The sequence below is a fragment of the Rousettus aegyptiacus genome, unplaced genomic scaffold (assembly GCF_014176215.1).
Source record: "Rousettus aegyptiacus isolate mRouAeg1 unplaced genomic scaffold, mRouAeg1.p scaffold_m13_p_3, whole genome shotgun sequence".
NCBI classification, from domain to species: domain Eukaryota; kingdom Metazoa; phylum Chordata; class Mammalia; order Chiroptera; family Pteropodidae; genus Rousettus; species Rousettus aegyptiacus.
This window is the reverse complement of record NW_023416306.1, coordinates 154369657-154391556: the sequence shown is the minus strand read 5'-3', so window position 1 is coordinate 154391556 and position 21900 is coordinate 154369657. Positions and strand designations below refer to the sequence as shown.

Here is a 21900-nt window from a genome sequence, read left to right as displayed (position 1 = left end):
GATAAAGAAACCCTAATTTCACAAAATGATAAGAAGTCTCTAGCTAAGTACCTTAATTTAGGATCCGATTTGGAACATGGACTTCTGGGTAACTATTGGGACAAAATGGAAGAAAAATACATAGAAGGTTTGCTTAAGCCACATCAAAGGAGAGGGCCTGACTTGGGGACTCCTTAGGTAACATTTGTGCACTAGCTTCCAAAAGGTTTCTCAACCTTCAGGTTAATCGCTGGGGTCTCTGTTTTATCTCAAGCCAAGGCATGAGTTTGGTTGCCTGAAGGCAGACACTTCTCTAGAGCTAAGGAAAAACAGTGGAAAAACCACAGTACTGACTCTCCTTCCTTTTAGCCTTTCAGTGTTATGATGTACCCAGCTGGTCCAGGATCTGGTGACTCCCCAGAAGGCTTCCCTGAACAACCGAGGCTCCAGCCACAAATTGGAAATTGCACAGCTCAGACACTGGGTACTGAAATTGGTAGTATTATACAGTCCTTCCTTCTTCGGAGTGTGGTTGGAACAGAAGATTTGGGTGGGGATAGGGAAGAGAGACTCAAAGAGGTCTTTGGGTAGCATAGAATTAATAGAAGACCTGGTCTTCATTCAGTGACATATGCTTTGTTTAATCTCTCAACAAAGATTTATGTGCCTGATACTGTTGTAGGCACTAGAGATACCTCAATGAAAACCAACCAACCAACCAGCCAACAAACCAACCAGACTTGGTCCCTGCCTTTGTGGAAATTCCCCGCCCCCACCCCCTTTCTCGACTCCCTTACCAAGTGGACACCCTTTTCTTTTATTTCCAGATTAGGTAAAAAGAGGGCCCCTTTGGAACAGGATGAGGAAGGAGAACAAAATTTGTGACCTAGTATCTGAGCTGGGGAAGACAGTAGAGTTAGGAAAAAAAGAAAAATGGGGAAGAATTTACTCTCTCTTATGGACTGGGAAGGGTGAGATTATAGAAGTTAGGGCTTGGTGACACCTTAGAGAAAGTTCAGCCCTTTATTTTACATATAAGGAAAGTGAGGGGTGAAGAAATTACATGGTGGAAACCTAGTAAGGCGCTTGATTTCAAACCAAGGCGCCTGGATGGCCTCTGGGGTCAAGCCACGCCAGTTGCCATGGGAACAGGGCTCCCCCGCCCGCGCGGGAAGTCGTGGAGCCCTAGGCTCCTAATAAAGTTGTTGTTGAAGCTCTGCGGTACCACGTGAGCCAGCCCGGAGGTGGAGCCGGGGGCGGGGCGAGTCCGGGGCGGGGCGGAGCTCACCGAAGAACAGGCGGGCTGCGGCGAGGAGGGGAGGTGGGCGCAGGCGCGGCCGGCAGGCCGGCCATGATCGCGTCTTGCTTGTGTTACCTGCTGCTGCCGGCCGCGCGCCTCTTCCGTGCCCTCTCAGGTACTGGCCCCGCGTCCTGACAGGCGGGAGCCAGGTCCGGGCCGGCCCCGCGGGGCCTGAGGCAGCGTGCGGCGCGTCGGGCCTCAAGACCACCTTCCCCCGGCAGCGCCCAGGTGTGAGGAGGTGGCCTTCGGCCCCGGTACCAGTCCTGGATTCCATGGGGCTCGGGCCTGGCCGACGACCTCAAGGGAAGCGCCTGAACACGCCTGTGGCCTGGTGTCGTTGGGCCACAGTTAACGCGGAGGGGTGCTGGGGAAGAGGCAGAAGCCGCCTCTCTTTAGACCCTGGGGTGCAGAGAGGCTTTTGAGGTCCGCTAAGTCATGGGAGTGTCGCAGAGGGTTGGTGACTCGGGGCTAAGGCGAATGCCCGAATTCTCTGGGTAAGGCCTATCGGCCCTCGGGTGTGTGTGGGCTAAAGACCGGACCACCCTGTCCTCTACCTGGGGTAACTCCACGCTCACCTTTCACAGCTGCCTCTCATTCTCCTCTCTTGGAGGAGTCTGGTTGCAAAACAGATGCTCAGAGCCTCATTTAAACCTCATCTCTAAAAGCAGTCTCCTGTGCTTTTAGAGATGAGGGGTGGAAGGAGTTATTTCACTTTTTCTGGATCTGCCCGCACTTTTCAGTCTTGGTCTTTAAACACCTGAGGCTCTTCAGAGACCTTAAGTTAGTTTCTCCCAAAGATCCCACAGAACTCCCATACTTTGCTCTGGCAATTCAGGTAGTCACGACAGGCCCAAGAAGTAGTTTCTTAGAAATAAGGGGTGCAACTATGCCTTCTGTACTTTGTAATTTATGTTACTTAATATATGTATGTTTCACAAAAAAATATATATTTCTGTCTGCTACTAGAATACAAGCTCCAGGAGGGCAGGGTCATGTCTGTTTTGCCCAATGTGTCTCTACTGCTAACACTGCTCAGAATATAGTGGGCCCTCATGTAGGCATGGCTTGTGTGTACATACTTCTGAGGAATGAGAAGCTCTACAGAAGTAATTGTTTTCAGAGAACTAAAGCATATTCCTGCTGTCATTTCTGGAGCTTTCCCATTGTCCAACCTTAGTGACATATACTAGTCCAGAGGTTTCTAGGCTATTAGAGTTTTATGGATCTCAGAGAAGGGGCCGCCTCCTCCTATCTTACCCGCTCCCTGCCACACACACACCCATTAAAATAGTCCTACTTGTATTAACTTTATGTATTTGGTTTCTACAGATTTTCTTTTCTTTCTTTTGTTTAATAAAAGCATTCTGCTGCTGAAAAACAAGCCACCACCACACATGTAAACTAAAGAACCTCTGCCATCTGGTATACATAGACTATGTTTCAAGGAGCAGGGAATCAGCAAGTCCCTGAGACTAAAGCTAGCACCGAGTCCATGGGTTTAAAGCAGGGTTTCTCAGTCTCAGCACTATTGACATTTGGGTCTGGATAATTTGTCGTGTGGGTGTCCTTTGCACTGTAGGATGTTCAGCAGTATCTATATTCTCTAACCACTAGATGCCAGTAGTATCCCTACAGTTGGGACAACCACAATGTCTCCAGACAATGCCAAATGTCTCCTAAAAGCAAAATCACCCCAGGTTTAGAGGGACATAAATCCATATAGGCTATAAATAAGATAGTGTCTTTCAACATTTAAGCCATTCTGATGTTTTTCTTGCCTTTAAAAAAATAGAGCTGATAAATAAGTGATTGGAGGTCAGCATCATGCATGTCACTTGCCCTGTGCCGTAAATCAGTGATTTAGTGTGTAGGGGGTGTTTGCTTGCACCAAAATACTGTGCTTGGATTTTGGGGGTTCTAATTTGAGAATTTTTCCCACCTTTCTTGTCTGTTGGCTGTCATTTGTGGCTGCTGTAGCAGAGATGACAGCTGTCTCTTCCTATCAGTTGTTGGCACCCTTCGATTTACAGCCTCTGTTGTGTTATGGAATGGGAAAGCTAATAATGAAGTTTATGACTTATGAGCAGAATAAATTGCTTTGAGAAGAGCATCAAGGTCCTTTGTTAATTAAATTGTATAGATTTTGAGACACCTTTTGTCCACTTTAGAACTTTTTCTTTTGCAGTCATAGATTAGGGGATTTAAGAACTAGAAAAGCTCTTGGAGACTATCTAATTCAAACTTCCCTTGTTCCCATTTTATAATCAAGAGTGAGTCCATCTCACTAGGGGCACTGTCCAAGGTCACAGTTTTGTTAATTTCAGTGCTAGGCCATAACCCACAGTTCTGATTCATGGTCAAGTTCTGGTTCCAGTGTAATGTGGTTCTCAGAACAGAGAGTTAATGTTTAATAGTAGTTTTAACCTCTAGCTGAAGAGGTGCAGTTATATATGAGTATCTCCATCCTAGATTATGTGGGATAGCCGTTCCTTCATTCCTGCACTGAACATATATCATATCATATCCCTACCATATAAATTAGGTAATTGTAAAGTACTTAAAACAGTGCCTGGCACATGGTAAGCAGTTTGCTCTGATGATGATGTTCCAGGCACTAAAATGGGCAGGCTCAGTGATGGATCAATGATAAGCAAGGAGCAGATGATTCTTGCTTATATGGGATTCAAATTCTACTTGAGAGAAGAGTGTGGGGTGGGGTGATGCTGTCTTATAATGTGCTATTTTGGCTTTCTTCTTAGATGCTTTCTTCCCTTGTCGAAAAAATGCCCTTTTGGCGAAGAGCTCGTCCTCCCAGGTAGAGGGTGACTTTGCCATGGCACCTCGGGGCCCGGACCAAGAAGAGTGTGAGGGCCTGCTGCAGCAGTGGCAAGAAGAAGGGTCGAGCCAGGTGCTCTCAACTGTATGCGAGGGTCCCCTAGTAGATAAGGGACTAGCCCAGAGCAGCCTGGCACTTCTGATGGATAATCCCGGAGAACAGGATGCTACTTCAGAGGACAAGTGGTCAAGCAGGCAGCTGAGTGACCTGCGGGCAGTAGAGAACCTGGAGGAGCCTTGCCCTGAGGTGCTAGGAGAGGAGGCACTGCCGGAGGTCGAGGGCCCAATGTGGGCAGCTGTCCCCATGCAGTCTGGCCCCCAGTATGCAGACTGCGCTGTCCTCTCAATGGGTGCCCTGGCTGCAGAGCAGTGGGAAGAAGACCCTGCAGTGGTGGCCTGGAGCATAGCACCTGAGCCTATGCCCCAGGAAGAGGCTCCCATCTGGCCCTTTGAGGGCCTGGGGCAGTTGCAGCCACCCCCAATGGAAATTCCTTATCATGGTGAGTCTGACAGCTAAGCAAACCAAGGTAGCAGGTTGTTGTGGGTGTGGGCAGAGCCATCACTAAAGAAGATTTTCGATGGGGAGCTCTGCCGCTGCATTCTGTTTTCCGAGAATCTTGCAGTGTCAGATCTAGAGGGGCCTTAGAGATCATCTTATCCAGCACTGTGGTCTTTCAGATGAAATAACCCCAGTGCAGAGAGGTAGCAGGACATGCCTAAAGTCATGTTGCTTTGTAGTGGCAGAGCAGAAAGCAGACCCTAGTTCTGATTCTCCATGCTATTGTTTCTCTGGAGGTGACCCAAGGGCTTTCTGGGGGGAGGGATGGAGAGCTCTTGGGCCTCCACTCTCTGCCTCAACCGGAATAACTCCATTTTTATCTGTGGTACATATAGGGCTTCCATTAAAATTTGCAGAATGAGTTCTGTGGCTCAAATTGGTTTGAAATTTACTCTCCAGCTCTGTGCCTGGGAGATGGGGGATACATTGTGGTTGCTACCCAGACTCTTCCAGGTTTAGAGGTTAGAAAACACCCAAGACCGAGATTGCTCTAGAAATGGCTTTAACCTCAGGTGACTATCATGCACATTCATCGGAATGATTTCCCCAGAGACCCATGGATTTGTCAAAAGTGAGAAATTACCAGCCTGTATTTATTGAACATGTATTAGGTGCCAGGTACTGGAGATACAGCAGTGGACATAGCAAGATTATCTCTGGCTTTGTGGAGCTTACTGTCTCATCTGAGAATGTCCTTAGAATGCTGCTTAAATCACCACAGAGAGGGATGGGTGACATGGAATATGAAAAATGGAACTTTAGACACTACTACTGAGTCAGGAGTGGGGATGGCAGGGGCCTGTGGGTTGCATGTACTTGTGGACCTTTTCTTCCTGACCCCTTTGCAGAAATCTTGTGGCGAGAATGGGAGGATTTCTCTACTCAGCCAGATGCTCAGGGCCTGGAGGCAGGGGATGGGCCTCAGTTCCAGTTCACGCTGATGTCCTATAACATCCTGGCCCAGGACTTGATGCAGCAGAGCTCTGAGCTCTATCTGCATTGCCACCCGGACATCCTCAATTGGAACTATCGCTTTGCGAATCTCATGCAGGAATTCCAGCACTGGGACCCTGATGTGAGTGAAGAGAGGGAGAAGTGCCATATTGCATTTGCCCTACAAGCTGGGGTGTTTTCCCAGTCCTCTTAGAAAAGAAATTCCCATTGTTGTTCTGGAGTCTCCATGTAACGAGTCTTGCCTAGGGCTGGAGTTTCCCGCCTGAAGTAATTGAGTTTTTGGCAGATGCTGAGAATACTCTCCCTAGGTGCACTCTCTAGCATCTTTATGCAGAGAAGGAGACTTGAGGGATTTAAGGAGCAGGAAAATCCAGTGCATGTGTCTGGTCTCCTTAGCTTAACTCTGGGCCTATTCTTGCTGGGGGTGGCTGGCTGGGAAGAGTCCACTCTGTAGGAAGTTTCAGTATGACCCTGTCTAAGACCCACAGCAGCTTCCCACCTGGCCTCAGTGCCTACTCTTAGGGTGGGAGTCACATTCAGCACTCTGGGTATTCTGGAGTGATTGGTTTTCTTGTCAATTTCCCAGATCCTGTGTCTGCAGGAAGTCCAGGAAGATCATTACTGGGAGCAGCTGGAGCCCTCTCTGCGAATGATGGGTAATATAGCTCCCTGGCATGTTTGTGAGTCTTTCTTCCTACAGCTCTTTGTACTCTCTCCTGAAGACACCATCTTTTTTCTTTTGTCACAGTAAACCGGCAGTCTCTCCTGTGAGCTAGCTCCTCCTTTGTGGCTGAGAAAGAAAGTAGAGTTCTGCAGTTTTAAAGCAATTGTGACACATATTACCATTTAGTCCTCGAATTAACCAACCCTATGAGACTGAGTATTATCCCCATTTTGCAGTAAGGAAACAGGTTCTCAAAAGTTTTGTGACTTGCTCAAGGTTACAAAGCTACAAAGCTAGGTTGTGGAGCTAGGAGTCCAGCTTGTCTGACTTTAGATTCCATGCTTTTCTTACGAACTTATATAGCTTCATACCCTTCTGTCCTTCCCCTTAGAGCCTCTTAGTCTTCTGGTTAGAACTGTAAGGGAACCTCTTTAGAACCAAGGAATTGGCAAAGGCAAGGATTCCCCTTATTGAGCAGCAGAAGCAGTGTATTTATTATGCACACACACACCTGGGTTACTGCCACTGGTTGGAGGGATTCAGGCTTCCAGGACTCTGATCCATCTCCTTGGCTGGGTGTTCCTTGCAGGCTTTACCTGTTTCTACAAGAGGAGGACTGGGTGTAAGACGGATGGCTGTGCTGTCTGCTACAAGCCCACGAGATTTCGTCTGCTCTGCGCCAGCCCTGTGGAGTACTTCCGGCCTGGCTTGGAGCTCCTCAATCGGGATAATGTGGGCTTAGTGTTGCTGCTGCAGCCACTAGTCCCAGAAGGCCTGGGGCAAGTTTCAGTGGCCCCACTATGTGTGGCAAATACTCACGTTCTGTACAACCCACGTCGGGGTGATGTCAAGCTGGCCCAGATGGCCATTCTGTTGGCTGAAGTGGACAAGGTGGCCAGGTTGTCAGATGGCAGCCACTGCCCCATCATCTTGTGTGGGGACCTGAATTCCGTCCCTGATTCACCTCTCTACAACTTCATCAGGGACGGAGAGCTCCAATATCATGGGATGCCAGCCTGGAAGGTGAAATGGGAGAGGCTGCTGTGGGGGTGGGAACGTGGCCTAGGGAGAGATTCGGGTGTAGGCGAATGAGGAAGGCCACTGTGGGGGTGGGAATGTGGCCTAGGGAGAGATTCGGGTGTAGGCGTCCAGTGCTGCTTCTGTGTTGCTTCTCTGTTGTACCTGTTCTGGCTCCTACCTGCTTTCTTGTCCCCAAAGCCTAGAAGTTAGGAACTCTTGAGAGCCTTTGGCATATTGGAATCCTTTAAGTTTTTGTTTATAAGTAATACATAAGGACATTCTTGCAAGAATTCAAACATAAATAAGGCCAAAGCTCCTTATTACTTACATTCTCTACATTTCCCTTTAAAGTCAAGTAATAACTGAAGTTTGGTGGTGTTCTTCCAGGTCATTTTCTCTGCATTTACAGTGATAATCTATGGCCCTGTGATAATGTAATCTTATAATTTACATTTATTAAGCACTAACTGTGTGACAGCTGCTATTTTAAGCACCTTACAGCTGCTATTTTAAGCACCTGTCATTAATATTGACAGTTTCTATTGCTTTCTTTCTGTAAATGAGGAAACTAAGGCACAGAGAAATTAGGTAATTTTCTTACTCTAGATTATGCAGGTCATTAGTGGTGGAGCCAGGATTTGTAACCAGGTGGTCTGGCCCCAGAGCTCTTGCCCTCCAATACTATGCAGTGATTGCTTCTAACAGGTGATACATGATCTTATTGTGTGTGTTTATAAACATATATTACTATTTAATTTTGCAGCTTGGTTTATTTTCATTCAACAGTGCATATATGGATCTATCTCATTCCTTTTAACTGCTGAATATTGATAGCACATAGTTTATCAGTTTATTTAGCCACGCTGATGGGCAGTCAGGCTCCGCTAATTTTTTATAAGCTACTTAATATTCTTGTTCCTTTGTTTTGTCCCTCCTGAACCAACTTAATGCTTAATTTTTGGCATAGTGGAGAAAGGACACAGAATGACTGAATTATTGTTGAGCACTTCAGGTTTTTATTTTAATGAGGTTACTCAGGTGCCAGCAATGTCCTGATTGCCACGTGTGCAGAGAAAGGCATTATCCTGCCAGGAAGTTGCTATAATCAAGGAGCTCGGGGAATAGGCAATAGGTGTAGTGATTAATAGCACTCATTTGGAAGCCAGACCATCCTGAGTTCAAATCCCTGATTTGCTACCTTGGGCAAGTTGCTTAACTTCCTCAAGCCCCATTTGCCTTATCTATACGCTGGGAATATAATGGTACCTCAGAGGATTTTTTGTTTGTTTGTTTGGTAGGTTAAATAAAATAATCCACAGAAAGTATTTTCCAGTTTCTGCTTCAAAGGAAGCAGTCAATAATTTGGTAGTGGTTAATATTATCAAGATTCTTAATTATATGTGGTATTTTCCCATTTTGTGGTAGAGGATATTGAACCCAAGAAAGTTAACTAACTTGACCAATGTCACACAACTAGTAAATGGCCATTAAATTCCAGATCTGTTTTACTTTCGAGGGCATATTGGAAATATGTCCTATAAGGGCAGAGAGATTGTATCTATTAATGCTCTCTCCCCAGCACTTAGCTAGTGTCTTGCACATTCAAATATTTGTTGTTGTCAAATTAAATGAAGGGAATTTTGCTGCACATGTCGGAGATATACAGATGACTGATGTTGCCGAATGTTTCCCCTACTACATTCTGTCCGTTCCCAGGCTGCTCATTGGCTTTGACTGAGGATGGTGACATAGTTACAGTAAAGTGCTTTGGTGCATTTCCCATTTGGTTTGACCCTGTGGTTTCCCAATAATAGGAGGCTTGAGATGCTAGACCTTGATCCAGAAGATCCAAAGATCAGGGTAAACCTTTTCCCATTGCACATTAAGCCCCTGAAAATTGATATTCCCTGTGGAGAGTCATGAAGAGTTTTTCTGAGGTGAAACTTAGAGGGCCACATGCTCATATTGTCCTGTTCTCTTTGATTCACACCCCTCACTCTCTTATCCCTCATTCTTGTCTCATGGACATTTCAGTGTTTTTAGTAAAAACATAATGGTTTTAATTAGCTCCTCATTTTTAACCTTCCCTTAAGACATGTGTTTTGCTTAAATTATATATGTATGTATTGCTTATATTATGTATGTAGTGTGTGATTTGTATGTGTGTTTATGTCCGTGTGTCTCAAAACATGGGCTATTTCCCTTTTCCATCTCAGTTTCCTCATTCCCACCTGCTCTTCCCTTGTAGGTGTCTGGACAGGAAGACTTCTCCCATCAACTTTACCAGAGGAAGCTACAGGCCCCACTATGGCCCAGCTCCCTGGGCATCACAGATTGCTGTCAGTATGTTACCTCCTGTCACCCTAAGAGATCAGGTGAGCATGTGTCACATTCTTGGTTGGCTGTGCCTCCTTGCCCATTTTGGGAGAAAGCTGGCACCTCAATGAAGAAAAAGTATAATCCCCTCAATTCTCTTATCAAGTTCTTTTGTTTTCCTCACTATCCTCCACATAGTCACCCAATGAAATGGACAACTTTAAATCATAGCTATTGGAAAATCTCCTTGTCTTCAGAGCCAGACTTCTTGTGTCCCTACGCTGGAAGTGTCTTGATATTAAGGCGGTCTCAGCATGTGGCTCCTCTTCCTTTCTTTCACTGTGTGTCTTTTCCTGGTTTACAGAGAGACGAAAGTATAGCCGAGACTTCCTGCTACGTTTCCACTTCTGCAACATCGCCTGTCAGCGACCAGCAGGGCTGGTTCTTATGGAAGGAGTGACAGATGCTAAGCCAGGTAATGGGAACTAAGCTTGTTTTCTTGGCCTTCTTTCCTCTGCACCGTTGATATTTATGTAGTCAATTATGTAGTTTCTTAGTCTTTCCTGGGTATAATTATGAGAGATCAGCCTCCGGTAATAAGTATGCTTAAAGGGAAGGTCAGTGGCTATATTCATGCATGAATGTGTAGTATGGTGAGAACACAAACCAGGAATCAAGACTTGGGTTCTAACCAGCTCTGAGACCTTGAATAAGCCACTTAACTTTTTTAGGCTTAAGCTGCTAATAACTAGCATGTGTACAACATATGTATGAGACAAGATACAGCTTTCAAAATCATAAGGTGACAGTGGTCCTGGTTGTACTAAAAAGTTACTCCCGCTGAGAAGTTCTGCGTTAAACGCAGCAGAGTTTACTTGACATTCTACCCTTATCTCTGAAACTCCAAAGCAACAAGGAGGATTTTAAAAAATGTAAATGCCATCTTTGAGAAAACTAGGAGATCTGAGGATTTCTGAAACCATGAACCACAACACAAATGGAATGGCTACAGGAAGCGCTGGAGAGCATGCCGGAGGAAGTATGGAGGGAGTTATATGTGGGGTATGTGGATCTCAGAAAGAACCTGCAGAGTACGTTTCTCTAAGGTGAGGAGTGTACCTTGAGAAACAAAATCAAATCCTTATTTTGTCAACAAGAGAAAGATGCACAGGTCGTGATAGTAGATTATCTGAATCTATTTTAGTCCTAAGAGGAAGTGGAGGAAAGACTGATCAAAGGATCAAGCCATATTTACATTAAGCAGTCTGTTTCAGTTGTAGGGGTGGGGAGTTGGGGGTGGGGAGATGGGATACTTACAGAGCTGTATATCTCTTTTGGCTGGGGAGAAGTAAAGATTAAAAGGACTCAGCAAGACCCTGCGTCATAAGGAAAATTCCTGTTACTTGGAATGTATACTCAGTTCTTCTTTATGTAAACTTCATACAAATAGCTCTGGTAGAGAAACCTCAACTAATTCAAAGCTGGGCTACCCAATAGGAACCAGCATAAAATACTACAAGAAACCATACTAAAATACTACAAGAAAAAAAGGTGAAAGAAACAAGAAAATTAAAAGGCAGATAAAAAATGCTTATTTCAAAGATAAAAATTCTTGCCACGCATGTAAAAATTATGATTACTTTCCTATGAATTAAAAAAAATGAAGCAATTGCCTTTATAAAATGAGAGCACAAAAATAAAATAATTGTCTTTTTGAAATAAGTTCAGGCACATGGCAAGACATTAGAAGATGAAATGTAAGCTACAGAGCTGAGGAAAGAAGTGAAATAAAAAATTTTAAATTCACATAAAATGAAGACAAAATCGAATGCAGCACAAAACACAATAAATATTGCTGAAAACGAGAGGTAGGGGTAGGGGCAGCAAAATAAAAAGGAGGTAAAAGGACAGGACTAGAGAGAAAATGATTAGTGGAAGAGAAGGTGATTCAACATACGCATAACTGGAGTTGACAAAGAAGAAAACCAGTACAGTGTCACAAAAAGAATATTTAAAGGCATGATTCAAGGAAGATTTTCCGAAGATGAAAAGATCTGAATCTTCAGATTGAGAGGATATACCATGTCTCAGTAAAATACGACATAGAAGAATCGTCAACACTAAGCTCTCCTAGTGAAGTTACTAGACGTCAAAGACAAAAGACTCATTTGGGCAGTTGAACCAAAAAGATAGGGCTACTTTTAAGGATAAAAATTATCAGGTTGATGTCAGACTTCTTAACATTAACATTCAACAGAAGAAAGATGAACAAGGCTTCAAGGAAAGAAGGTTTGGCTCAAGAATTTTATAGTCAACCAAAAACCTTTCTTGAAGAGATGCTAGAAGACCGACTGACTAATGACAAGCAATGACTGGAAAAAACTATAGTAAAAGGACTGGTGGTAAGCAGTGAATTTATTTTTTTCTTGTAGGAATTTAATTTGAATTGGCATTTTGCGCAGAGTAGTAAACATTTCCGTGGCTCAGTTTTTTTTTTAATTGCGAAGGTAAAATATTATTCTAACTGTGGCAATAGCGGTAATAATGATGATAGCTACCATGCATGGAGTGACTGGCATGTAACCGGAAACTGGGATAAGTGCTTGTGTCAGTTGGGGTCAGATAGGGAAGCAGTGGCTCAGTGTTTAAAGTCCTAAAGTTAAACAGTAGTAGGATCCTACATAGGTAATTTCTTGTTAAGAATAGGTTATTTTCTTTTTAAGTGCTGTACTTGAAACATAAAAGAAACATTTCAATTTAATAACAAAATTAAACTAAGAACCTTTAAAATATGTACTGACAGTCACTTTGCAAGTAGAATCATTATGTAGGGGGTAAATACCCAGTTCACTAACAATGCAAAATAATAGCAGTAGTTTAAAAATGTAGATTAAATTTGGGTAATAACACCCATTTACCACATACTGCGATCATGCCGTTCCATTTGTTCAGTACCCCCACCCAGGGCTGAGCAGGCTCCTGATGAATCTCTCTTAAATATTCCAAATCTAAAAAGCTACCACCATTTTTAGACCATGAATAGAAAGTCTTAAGTGCAGCACAAAGAATGCGATCTTTTTTTCTAGAGGGTATGTTTAGATGTCCTAACAAATATTTCCAGTCACATACCAGACTCATCCAACCCAACTGTGCACACTAAAACTTGCCAACTTGACTTTGACACGACTTTAATGGGAAGCATCTGAGTTGCAGAACGGAGCTGCAGTGCTAGGTAGTGATGGTCTAACTTTCCTGCAAGCTGCCATTGCATTGCACTGGAATGTTCTTTATCACCCAAGTTGAATAATAATAAACATTGTAATTCACATTCTCCCCAACTCCCTTTGTGAGAGTGTCAGTCATAGGAAGGAATCTAAATTTTAAGCCCCCCTCTTATAAATGTTTTCAATTATTAATGATTTCTTTCCAATATGATTCATAAACACACTGAAATGGGTTATGTTTTCTTTCTCATGAGCCTTGCATGTTTACATTGTACTTTGGAGTTTCAGGTCTTTTAACACTTAACAAGAAACCATGTGCCCAATTAAGTTCATGATAGAAAAAAAACAATTGCTAATAGATGGTTTTTGTAAACCACTCTTTACAAACTGACCGGACAGCCATAGAGCAAAGGCTGTCTGATCAGTTTTCTAACCGGGAAAGTTTGAATCCAGCTTCTCTTCTGGCCCAAGCATGCTGCAACTCATTATTCCCTTTCCTAATACCTGCAGAAGAACTTGCTTGGCTGCCAGGAAGATGTTGCAGCTCAAGTAGAGGGAGCCCTGGCTCCTGTGGTTTCATGGACACATGAGATCTGTGTAATTGCCAGAGCAGTGCTGTCTGTACACAGTGCTGCGTGGCCAAAACCTGGGGTTGAGGGAAACCATTTTCAATATCCTTTTGGTCACTGTTATCTTTCTGGCATATCATAACAACGGTAAAGGATGTGAGTCAAAATGAAGATATTAGTGTTGTAACTATTTATGCTCCGAAGAACGTCACATCAACAATCACAAAGTGAAACCACATGATTTAAAAAGGAATAATAGCCAGATAATAGTTAATGGTAAAAGGTTTTAATTCCTCTTTCTCACTCTACAACAGATAACTAAGAGTGTAGAAGATTTAATAATATGTTGCATGGTAAATCTAATTGATACGTATCAAACTCTGAACACTGAAAACAGAGCAATGACATCTTTTTAAGTATCCACAGGAAATTCTTAAGAATTGACCATATATTAGATCATCTAAAAACCTCAATACAGTTCAAACAGTGTAATAGTATTGTCAACTTTCTCTGACCATACATGCAGTAAAAATAGAAATTAAAAACAAAAAGAAAATACTATCATCTGGACATTTAAAGAATTTCAAACAACTTTTGAGCCAAAGGTGAAATTTAAACTGAAACTGTAGAGTATCTGGAAAATAACAATAATGAAAATACCATATATTTGTGAGATTATAGCTAAAACAGTGTTCAGTAAAAAAAAAATCATAGAATTATATAGGATATTTAGAATCATAGAATTACATTAATAAGAAAAGATGAAAGTGAGTAAATAAGGCATCCAACTCAAGAAGTTAGACAAAAATGAACTGAAAACAGAAGGAAAAATAAAAATGAAAATAATTTAGAAAACAGGAAAATGGTAGAACTAATAAACTCCAAGATTTGGTGGGTTGGGTGAAAAACAGCTGTCAATTAGATATAAGCCCACTACCTACCTATTTTATTAAGTGGAGAGGAGTAAGCAGAAGTATCCAGATACAGGAGAATGAATAGGATTATAAGGCAGTTCTTTGTTTCACTAAGTGCAAAAAAAATTGAAACTTAATTGTATATATTAATTTTAGAAAATGTAATTTACTAAAAATGATTACAGGAGAGATCATCAAAATAGACTACCACAGTGGGAAAGAAATTAAAACAGTTCTTAGAAATGCAGTCCTACACAAACACCAGACTGATTGATAGGAGAATGTCATCAAACCTTTTAAAGAACCTGTAATTCCACTATTTAAATTGTTACAGAACACAGAAGAAGAAAGGCGCCAAGTTATTTTTATAAAGCAAGTATTTTGACATCAACACCTGACAACAATTGCACAGAAAAAACTACAAGCTAATATTCTCTCCTATGAAAATTGATACAAAAAAATTAAATAGAAGATCAAGAAACAATCTAGCAGCACATTGAAAGAGCAATATAACATGACCAAATGGAGTTGATCAGAACTATACATAGTTCTCTATTGCAACATCTATTTATATAATTTACCATGCTAATATATGTATGAAATCTAGTTAAATATATTAAAAGCATCTAGATGTCAAAGAGACATTTGTTAAAATTCAATATCTATCTATCCTAGATTCTTTAAAAAGAGCCCTCTTAAATTAAGGGTAAAATAGGTGATCCCTTACATCATTCAAATGCATTTATCTTAGTCAGAGCACATGGTGGTGGCATTGAACCCTGGAGCTAAGTCACTGAGGCTGCTAGGAGTGGGAGAAGGGCATAGATCTGCCTTGGGCTGGGAAAAAAAGTTTATCTCAGCTCCAAAAATGAGCATCTTGCTTAAAGGTACAAGGCAAGGATAACCTGACCATTATCATTATTCTTCTGAGTTTAGAGGTAACAGCCAACATAATTAGAAGATAGAAACATAGGTAAGAAAATAGAAGTGAAAAATGGAAAGGAGATAAATTATTACTTGCTACTGATATCATTAAACAACAGGTGATCCAAGGGAATCAACTAACAGCTATTATAAGCATTAAGATAATTAGGGAAAGTAGCTGGGTACAGCATTAATATATAGAAATGCATAGCATTCATATATAAAAATAATGATATTTGTTAAAAGGTATGAAAAAACTATAATAGAAACAAAAAAGAAACAAGTTAACAGGGAAAATGTAAAGCATATAAAGGAATATTTCATTTTATTTAAATTATAAAATTTATTGCCATGAAATTGTCTATAACAATCCCTTATCTTTTTTTAAAAAAAGGACTTTATTGAAATTAAATTCACATATCATAAAATTCACCCGTTTATAGAGCAAAAGTCATTGGCTTCTAGTATATGTGCAACTACCACCAGGATCATCACCCCTAAAAGGAAACCCACATCCGTTAGCAGTCATTTTCCATCCATCTTTCCCCTTATGAAAAATCAGTTGACCAAGGATGATGGGTTTCTGGACTCTCAATTATACTCCATTCATCTACATGTCTAGCCTTATACCAGTATCACACTGTCTTGATTATTTTAGCTTTGTATAAGTTGGAAGTAGAGAAGTGTAAGACCTGTAACTTTGTTGTTGTTTTCACCATTAAGTATGATGTTAGCTCCCTGGGACCCCTTTCATAGGGCACTAACCCCATTCTGGTGGACTCCACCCTCATGACCTAATCACCCCCAAAGGCCCCACCTCACATTTGGGGTTAGGATTTCATCATAATTTGGAGAGACACAAACATTCAGTTCATAACACCCATTAATGTCAGTAGAATCTGTAATATCCCCTCACTTTCCTGATATTGGTAATGTGTGTCTTTTTTCTTTGTGTGTGTATATACATGTGTGTGTAAGTATGTATGCATATAGCGTATGCATACATGTGTGAATGTGCGCGTGCGTGCACGCGCGCGCGCGCACACACACACACACACACACACACACACAATGGATGGTGTGTGATAGAAAATCTCTGGAGAAATACACCAGAAATTAGGTCATACCGGTCGCCTCCAGGGAGGAGAATTCTATGGCAGGGGTCCTGGAGTGGGAGACTTTTCACAGGTGTTTTTCTTTACATTTTGATGTTTGTACCATGTGACTGTATTACCTATTAAAAATAAATTTCCATTTTAAAAAATGATGTTGAGGAAGATAATGTCTATGTTAGAGGCCTCCGTCTGCTTTCCTGAGGTTCTTGACTCTGGTCCCTTGTTTTCTTTCTCTCCTTACCTTGTCTCTTTCCCTTTTCCCTTCTGGAGCAATTGAATCAAGGAACTCAGAGGGATTTTAGGGTGCAAGGTTCCTACACTGCTTTGCTGTCTGCCAGTGATAAAACCTCTTTCTCTCCGGTCTTCTACAGAGCGACCTGCTGGCTGGGCCGAGTCTCTCCTTGAGGAAGGCACATCTGAGCCTGAGCCTGTCTTCCCCAGGTAGTCTTCCTTCCTTTAGCTTCCATTCCAGCCCTTCTAGATATATGAGAGAGATTCCCACTGGCTTTCCTGAGGCTAATTTGGGGGAGTACTTTTTGCTGAGCTCTCTCCTCTCCCCTAATACCTGCTACACGTATGGAGGGACATACAGGTGTGTAGAGTCCAGAGGTGACCTACCCAGGTTCTCGCAGATGAAGAACTTACATTTCACTGTGTAGGGAGGAACACCTCACAGAGCTTGCTGACCCACGGAAAGGGGTATATTAGGTATACTTTACCAGGTAGCAAGAAGAGAGTGAAGGTCGAAGAACGTCAGGGGGTCTGAGTATAAATGTGTCTGTTTCTAGGCTAATTATAGCTGGGATTATCAGCCTCTTATTAGCATGAAAAAGAATTTTTGCTGAGACCGAGTTATTTGGGGTCATTCATTTAAAAAAACTTCAAAAAATCCACAGAGAAAGTAAGCTCGAGAAAAAGTTCGGTAATGTTTTTTGACTGACACCTCCCCTCCCACCCTGAAGGACCATAGGCACCATCCAGCACTGCCTCCACCTGACCTCGGCCTATACGCATTTCCTGCCCCAGCATGGCCTCCCAGAGGTCACCACAATGCCCTTGGGTCTTGGAACGACGGTGGATTACATCTTCTTCTCAGCTGATTCCTGTGAGAATGGGAACGGAACTGGTAAGCCTAGTGGATCCTGGGTTTCTAGAATCCTTGCCCAAGAGTCCCTGGAACAGCTCAGGCATTTGGTCAGGCATTTTGTGGCATGGCATGGGCTGCTAGGACTTGACCAGCTGAGGAGCGGATTTCATTCCTGCCTGGCCCTGGTCATGTTCATCATACTTTCCTTAGACTACTTGTCTGTCTTCTCTTTTTATCCTTGTAGCATAAGAGAGAAGTGGGCAGAACAATCACTCTCCATCCCTATTTTAGAGATAAAAATAGAGCACTAAGAGTTTATTGGATTTATTCAGTAGTAGCTGGTTAGTGAAGAACTTAGATTAGAGACTCTATTTCCTATCTTCTTACCCTACACCAATAGTCACAGTGTAGTAGTCAACCAGTCCCATGTCTAATTTGTTAAAAGCAAGTCTTTTAAAATGTTTAAAATGATCACCTGTGTTTAAAAATCAGATTTTGTATAAAAAAATCTGGATTTCCAGTTTTTCTTGGAATATCAGAAGATCTGTACGTAGTGCTGGGCCAGGGCATACCCTCTCCATGTTGCCGCAGTTCCCTAAAACCCACTCTGCTTCATTCACTGATATGTCGCGGAGTATCTGAGAAAATGCAGCCTCAGCCAGAGGCAGCAGGAGGAGGTGAGGGAGGCTGGACAGCCAGGGGGATGCAGCCTTCAGAAGGCGTACCTTCCACAAGCCCTGCCTGCCACATGCGCTGTGACTGTGGCTGCTTTACCCATTGGCTTCCACTTTGTGCTTCAGATCACAGGCTGTATCAGGACGGAACTCTCAAGCTCCTGGGCCGTCTCTCCCTCCTCTCTGAAGAGATTCTCTGGGCTGCCAATGGCTTACCCAACCCATTCTGCTCTTCAGACCACCTCTGCCTGCTGGCCAGCTTCGGGATGGAAGTCACTGCCCCATGATAGGGCTCCCAGGGGAAGAGAGCTTCTCTTCCAGAAGAGCTCACTGGATCAGAGACTGTGGAAATATCCCATGCTTCTGGAAACTTAGATCCGAGAAACTTACGTTCCCTCCCCTCCCCTCCCCTCCCCCTCCTTGTTCCCTTTTTCCCATGGTTAGATTTTCTCCAGGCCTGTCCACGTTCTCTGCCTGTGGTCCCTGCCCTGCCCCAACTTCTTGCTAATTCTGTGCCACATACTTGGTGGCCCTGTGAGATGCAGAAGGGGGTTCCCCCTTTCTTCCATGTATCCAGTGCTCCCCCTTGATTTTTAATTACCAGGGTTGTGGGAGCTATTGATCTCCTTGGTTATTTGCTTTGAGGCTGTTTCTTGGTGGTACCATCTGAACTGACCTCCTCCCTCCTTTCACCACCTCTGGGCCCAGCCCTCTTGCCAGGCGCACATGTGAGAGTGTGCAGTGTGTGCCCTCTCAAGGTGGGCCAGCTCTGTGTGGCCATGCCTGCCTCTGATTAGCCAGCTCCCCACATGGGGGCTCTAGACCAAGGGGCAGGTCGAGAGCATGACCTGGTGGTTGTGTGCTGCCAGGCAGGAGCAGGGCATGGGCCCTTCTCTTCCTATCCTCTGAGTTTCATCAGGGGTCCATCATGCCAGCCAGGGCATACTCATTATCTGGGCTCTGGAAATGAAAGGGGCCCCCAGCCTGGAGGAGCAGATTCCGGAATGCTCTCCCTGCCCGAGAGGCCTCTGAGCCTCTAACCCAGAGCTCCCCACAGGCCTGGGATGCTCTCTCTAGGGCTAGCCCCTGTCCCCAGGCTGCCCTGAGAGGGGCAAGAGGTTAGACCTCTGTGTGTGGTTCAGTGGTTTAAGATTTAAAACTCTTTAAGGATGAGGAGAAAGAACCTTTAGGAAATTCTTGTCTCACTGGACTCTGCAGCCCACAGAACTGGGGTGAGGGTGGGAGTCCTACAGGTGGAAGGAGCAGGCAGGCTCTGCAGCTGCTCCAGCCGGGGCTCAAGACCTCAGGAACTCGTTCCCTTTCCTCTGCACACCTAACAAGCAGGTGTCTTTCCTCTCTTTCCACCACTTTTCACTTTTTGCTGCCTCCCCTGTGACCTCCCATTTTCTCCCTAGAAAAGCCTGCTATTTTAGCTCAGGCCAAACCTCACCAGGAAGGTCGCCTTGGGCAAAACTGATTCAAGAACTTGAGGTCGCAGTGCTTGAGGATTTGCTTGGACCAGCAAGGCCTCAGCTGCTCATTGCCTCTGCTTTCCCTCTCAGCACGGGGATACCATGGCCCCGTTCAGGGGGCTCCTATACCCACTCTTTACCTGCATGCCTTAACCTTTTGATGCTGTGGTGTGGCCCGGGGTGTTCCTGGGCAAGGTCCTCCACTTTATTCAGAGTAGCTGCTGGCCCAAGCAGATTTGATGTGCTGTTGCCCTACTCGGCCACCAGAAAGGGGGTGAAGGAATAGCTAACAGGCTAGAGTTAGCGTCATTTAGCCAGAGGTTAATTTCTCTCTCTTTTTTTTTTTTAAAGCCAAAGACCTAGCTTCAATTCTGCTGCTGCGTTCATGGTTATAAGCTGTCCACACCTAGGTTCTGGGAAATTTATCTATGCTTGTATATTTTTAAACATTTGTCTCCTGGGTACCGGGTATGTGCCTGTCTGAGCCCCAGGCCTGTCTGTCCATACCCCACAGTTCACTCTGTTTGTCTCTCCCTGGGCATCTCCTGAGATGAGACAGTGCCCTGTTGGATTCTAGGACTGTGGCCCATCACTGTTCTCCTCTGCCAGGAAATGCAGTTTAAAAATGGCTGTAGATGGCAGGGGGCACGTAGCTTGATAGATGACCTTTTGTTTTTGTTTTTGTTTTCTTACTTGTTTATGTTTTAGAAATGATCATTTAAATTCTCTTTTCCAAATAAAGGTTTACCTTTTTCCCCTACTGTTGGTCATTCTATTAGGATCCTGAAGGGCATGGGGGAGAGAAGGCCTGGAGAACGAGGTGGGCAGAGAGGAAGAGACCAATCCTGGGATGAAATTTTAAGTCCTAAATCTAGACCAGAAGACGGTGTTGGAATCTCCCTCTGGTCACTGAGGCAAGTTCCCACTGCTCTGAGGCCTGTGGGGAATAGGGCTTGAGCGAAGCCTCCTGCCCTGACTTTTGTTGGGGGTGGAGCCCTCTATCCATGCCACGCTAGAGAATAGATTTCTGCTGCTTTCATTCCTGTTCTAGCTGCTGCTCCCGTACCTCCGCAGCCTCTGACCCCTCCACCCCACTACCACCCCAAGTCCACACTGCATTTCAGGAGGGTCTGTGCAGAAAGTGGGATGAGAAGTGTTTTCCTGGTCAAAGCTGTGGCAGTTCCATGAGGTGTGATGCGTGTGGCAGATGCCTCTTGCTGAGCATCTATTTCTGATAATCTCTTTTGCATTCTGGAGCCAAGGCTGAGCCGTAGGCCATCTGTTGCTAGAAAGGTTTCTTTTCACTCCTAGGCCTCATTCTGCTAGTACTTTTGTCTTCTTCCATCTTCCTTAAGCAGTAAGTCCACCAAGTCCATACGCTCAGGGGAAGCCCTGTAACCAGGGGTGGTTTTCTGCCTTAACAGAGCAGAATCCCAGACCCGCACCTCTGTATCAGTCTCCGAGAACCTGGTTGTTTAAAGCTACCTGGGTGCTTCTGTTGAACCACCTCAGCTGGGATACAAATGGAAATTAAAGTAATAATTTTTTCCATTTGTAAGGAATTTTCAGATCTGAAATTGCATTGTTTCTGCTTTGGCAAGCAAAGGATGCTAAAAATTCCAGAGTATTATCAGTGGCAGTTGGTGGGTAGTTCTCCCCAGCCAGGCTGAGTGATTGGCCTATGAACTGAGATTAATTTTTAAAGCTCCTAAGCTTTGAGGTGTATCCTCAGAGGCCCCTTTCCTGGCCTGGAGGTTTTCGCCCTGGTTGCCTGGGTCACGTAACATTCGCACAGCACTCTATCAACCATTTACACAGTGCTTCCACGTCCATTATGCATAGACATAGCACTGCGATGTGACAGTTCAGGTGTTCATATATTACCTTTACATCTGAGGAAACAGAAATCCTAAAGAGGTAGATTGAGGAGCTCCTCTGCTTTATATCTTACCGCCCCAAGCTCCTTAGAACATAGCCTTTCCAGGAGTAGGGGAGGCAGACACACGGGGGTGGGCCTGGGAGAAGGGAAATGGCCAACTAGGATGCTGCTGCTGGTGTGTTTCTGTTTTTGAATGAACTGTATGTTTTTCTCTCCAGTTCTTGCCCTGGCGTAGCTACTAACTAGAGGATTGTTTTTTGATTGGTTACATAATGCAAAGTATGGCTTCTCTTGTGCAAATGAGGGCTGGGAAAGAGCTGGGGGTGAGAGCTGACCTTACGCTTCCAGACTCAGACTCATCCAAGTCACCTCTTCCCTCCTGTGCAAATGGGGGAGGCGGGGAGGAAAGAAGAAA

The 21900-nt window shown here is 43.9% G+C and overlaps 1 protein-coding gene across 2 annotated transcripts; it reads left to right on the top strand.

Moving 5' to 3' along the window:
• The first annotated feature begins 1280 nt into the window (after positions 1–1280).
• Positions 1281–20366, top strand: ANGEL1 (angel homolog 1). 2 transcript variants are annotated; one of them, XM_016156633.2, is made up of 10 exons: positions 1281–1394; positions 4039–4614; positions 5522–5748; positions 6214–6283; positions 6881–7314; positions 9560–9686; positions 9992–10102; positions 16745–16814; positions 17336–17499; positions 18261–20366. In XM_016156633.2, exons 1-10 carry the CDS (start codon positions 1331–1333, stop codon positions 18419–18421), a joined length of 2004 nt encoding a protein of 667 aa, XP_016012119.2. In that variant the 5' UTR covers positions 1281–1330; the 3' UTR covers positions 18422–20366. The 2 variants fall into 2 exon arrangements, with proteins under 2 accessions (XP_016012119.2, XP_036095063.1); XM_036239170.1 differs by lacking the exon at positions 1281–1394 and adding an exon at positions 1516–1773.
• Positions 20367–21900: the final 1534 nt, after the last annotated feature.

Excerpts from the sequence above, each read along its gene's own strand:
- ANGEL1 (XM_016156633.2), top strand. The coding sequence starts at position 1,331 with ATGATCGCGTCTTGCTTGTGTTACCTGCTGCTGCCGGCCGCGCGCCTC. Across the intron at positions 4,615-5,521 it reads AATGGAAATTCCTTATCATG|AAATCTTGTGGCGAGAATGG; the intron begins GTGAGTCTGACA and ends ACCCCTTTGCAG. Across the intron at positions 5,749-6,213 it reads TCCAGCACTGGGACCCTGAT|ATCCTGTGTCTGCAGGAAGT; the intron begins GTGAGTGAAGAG and ends TCAATTTCCCAG.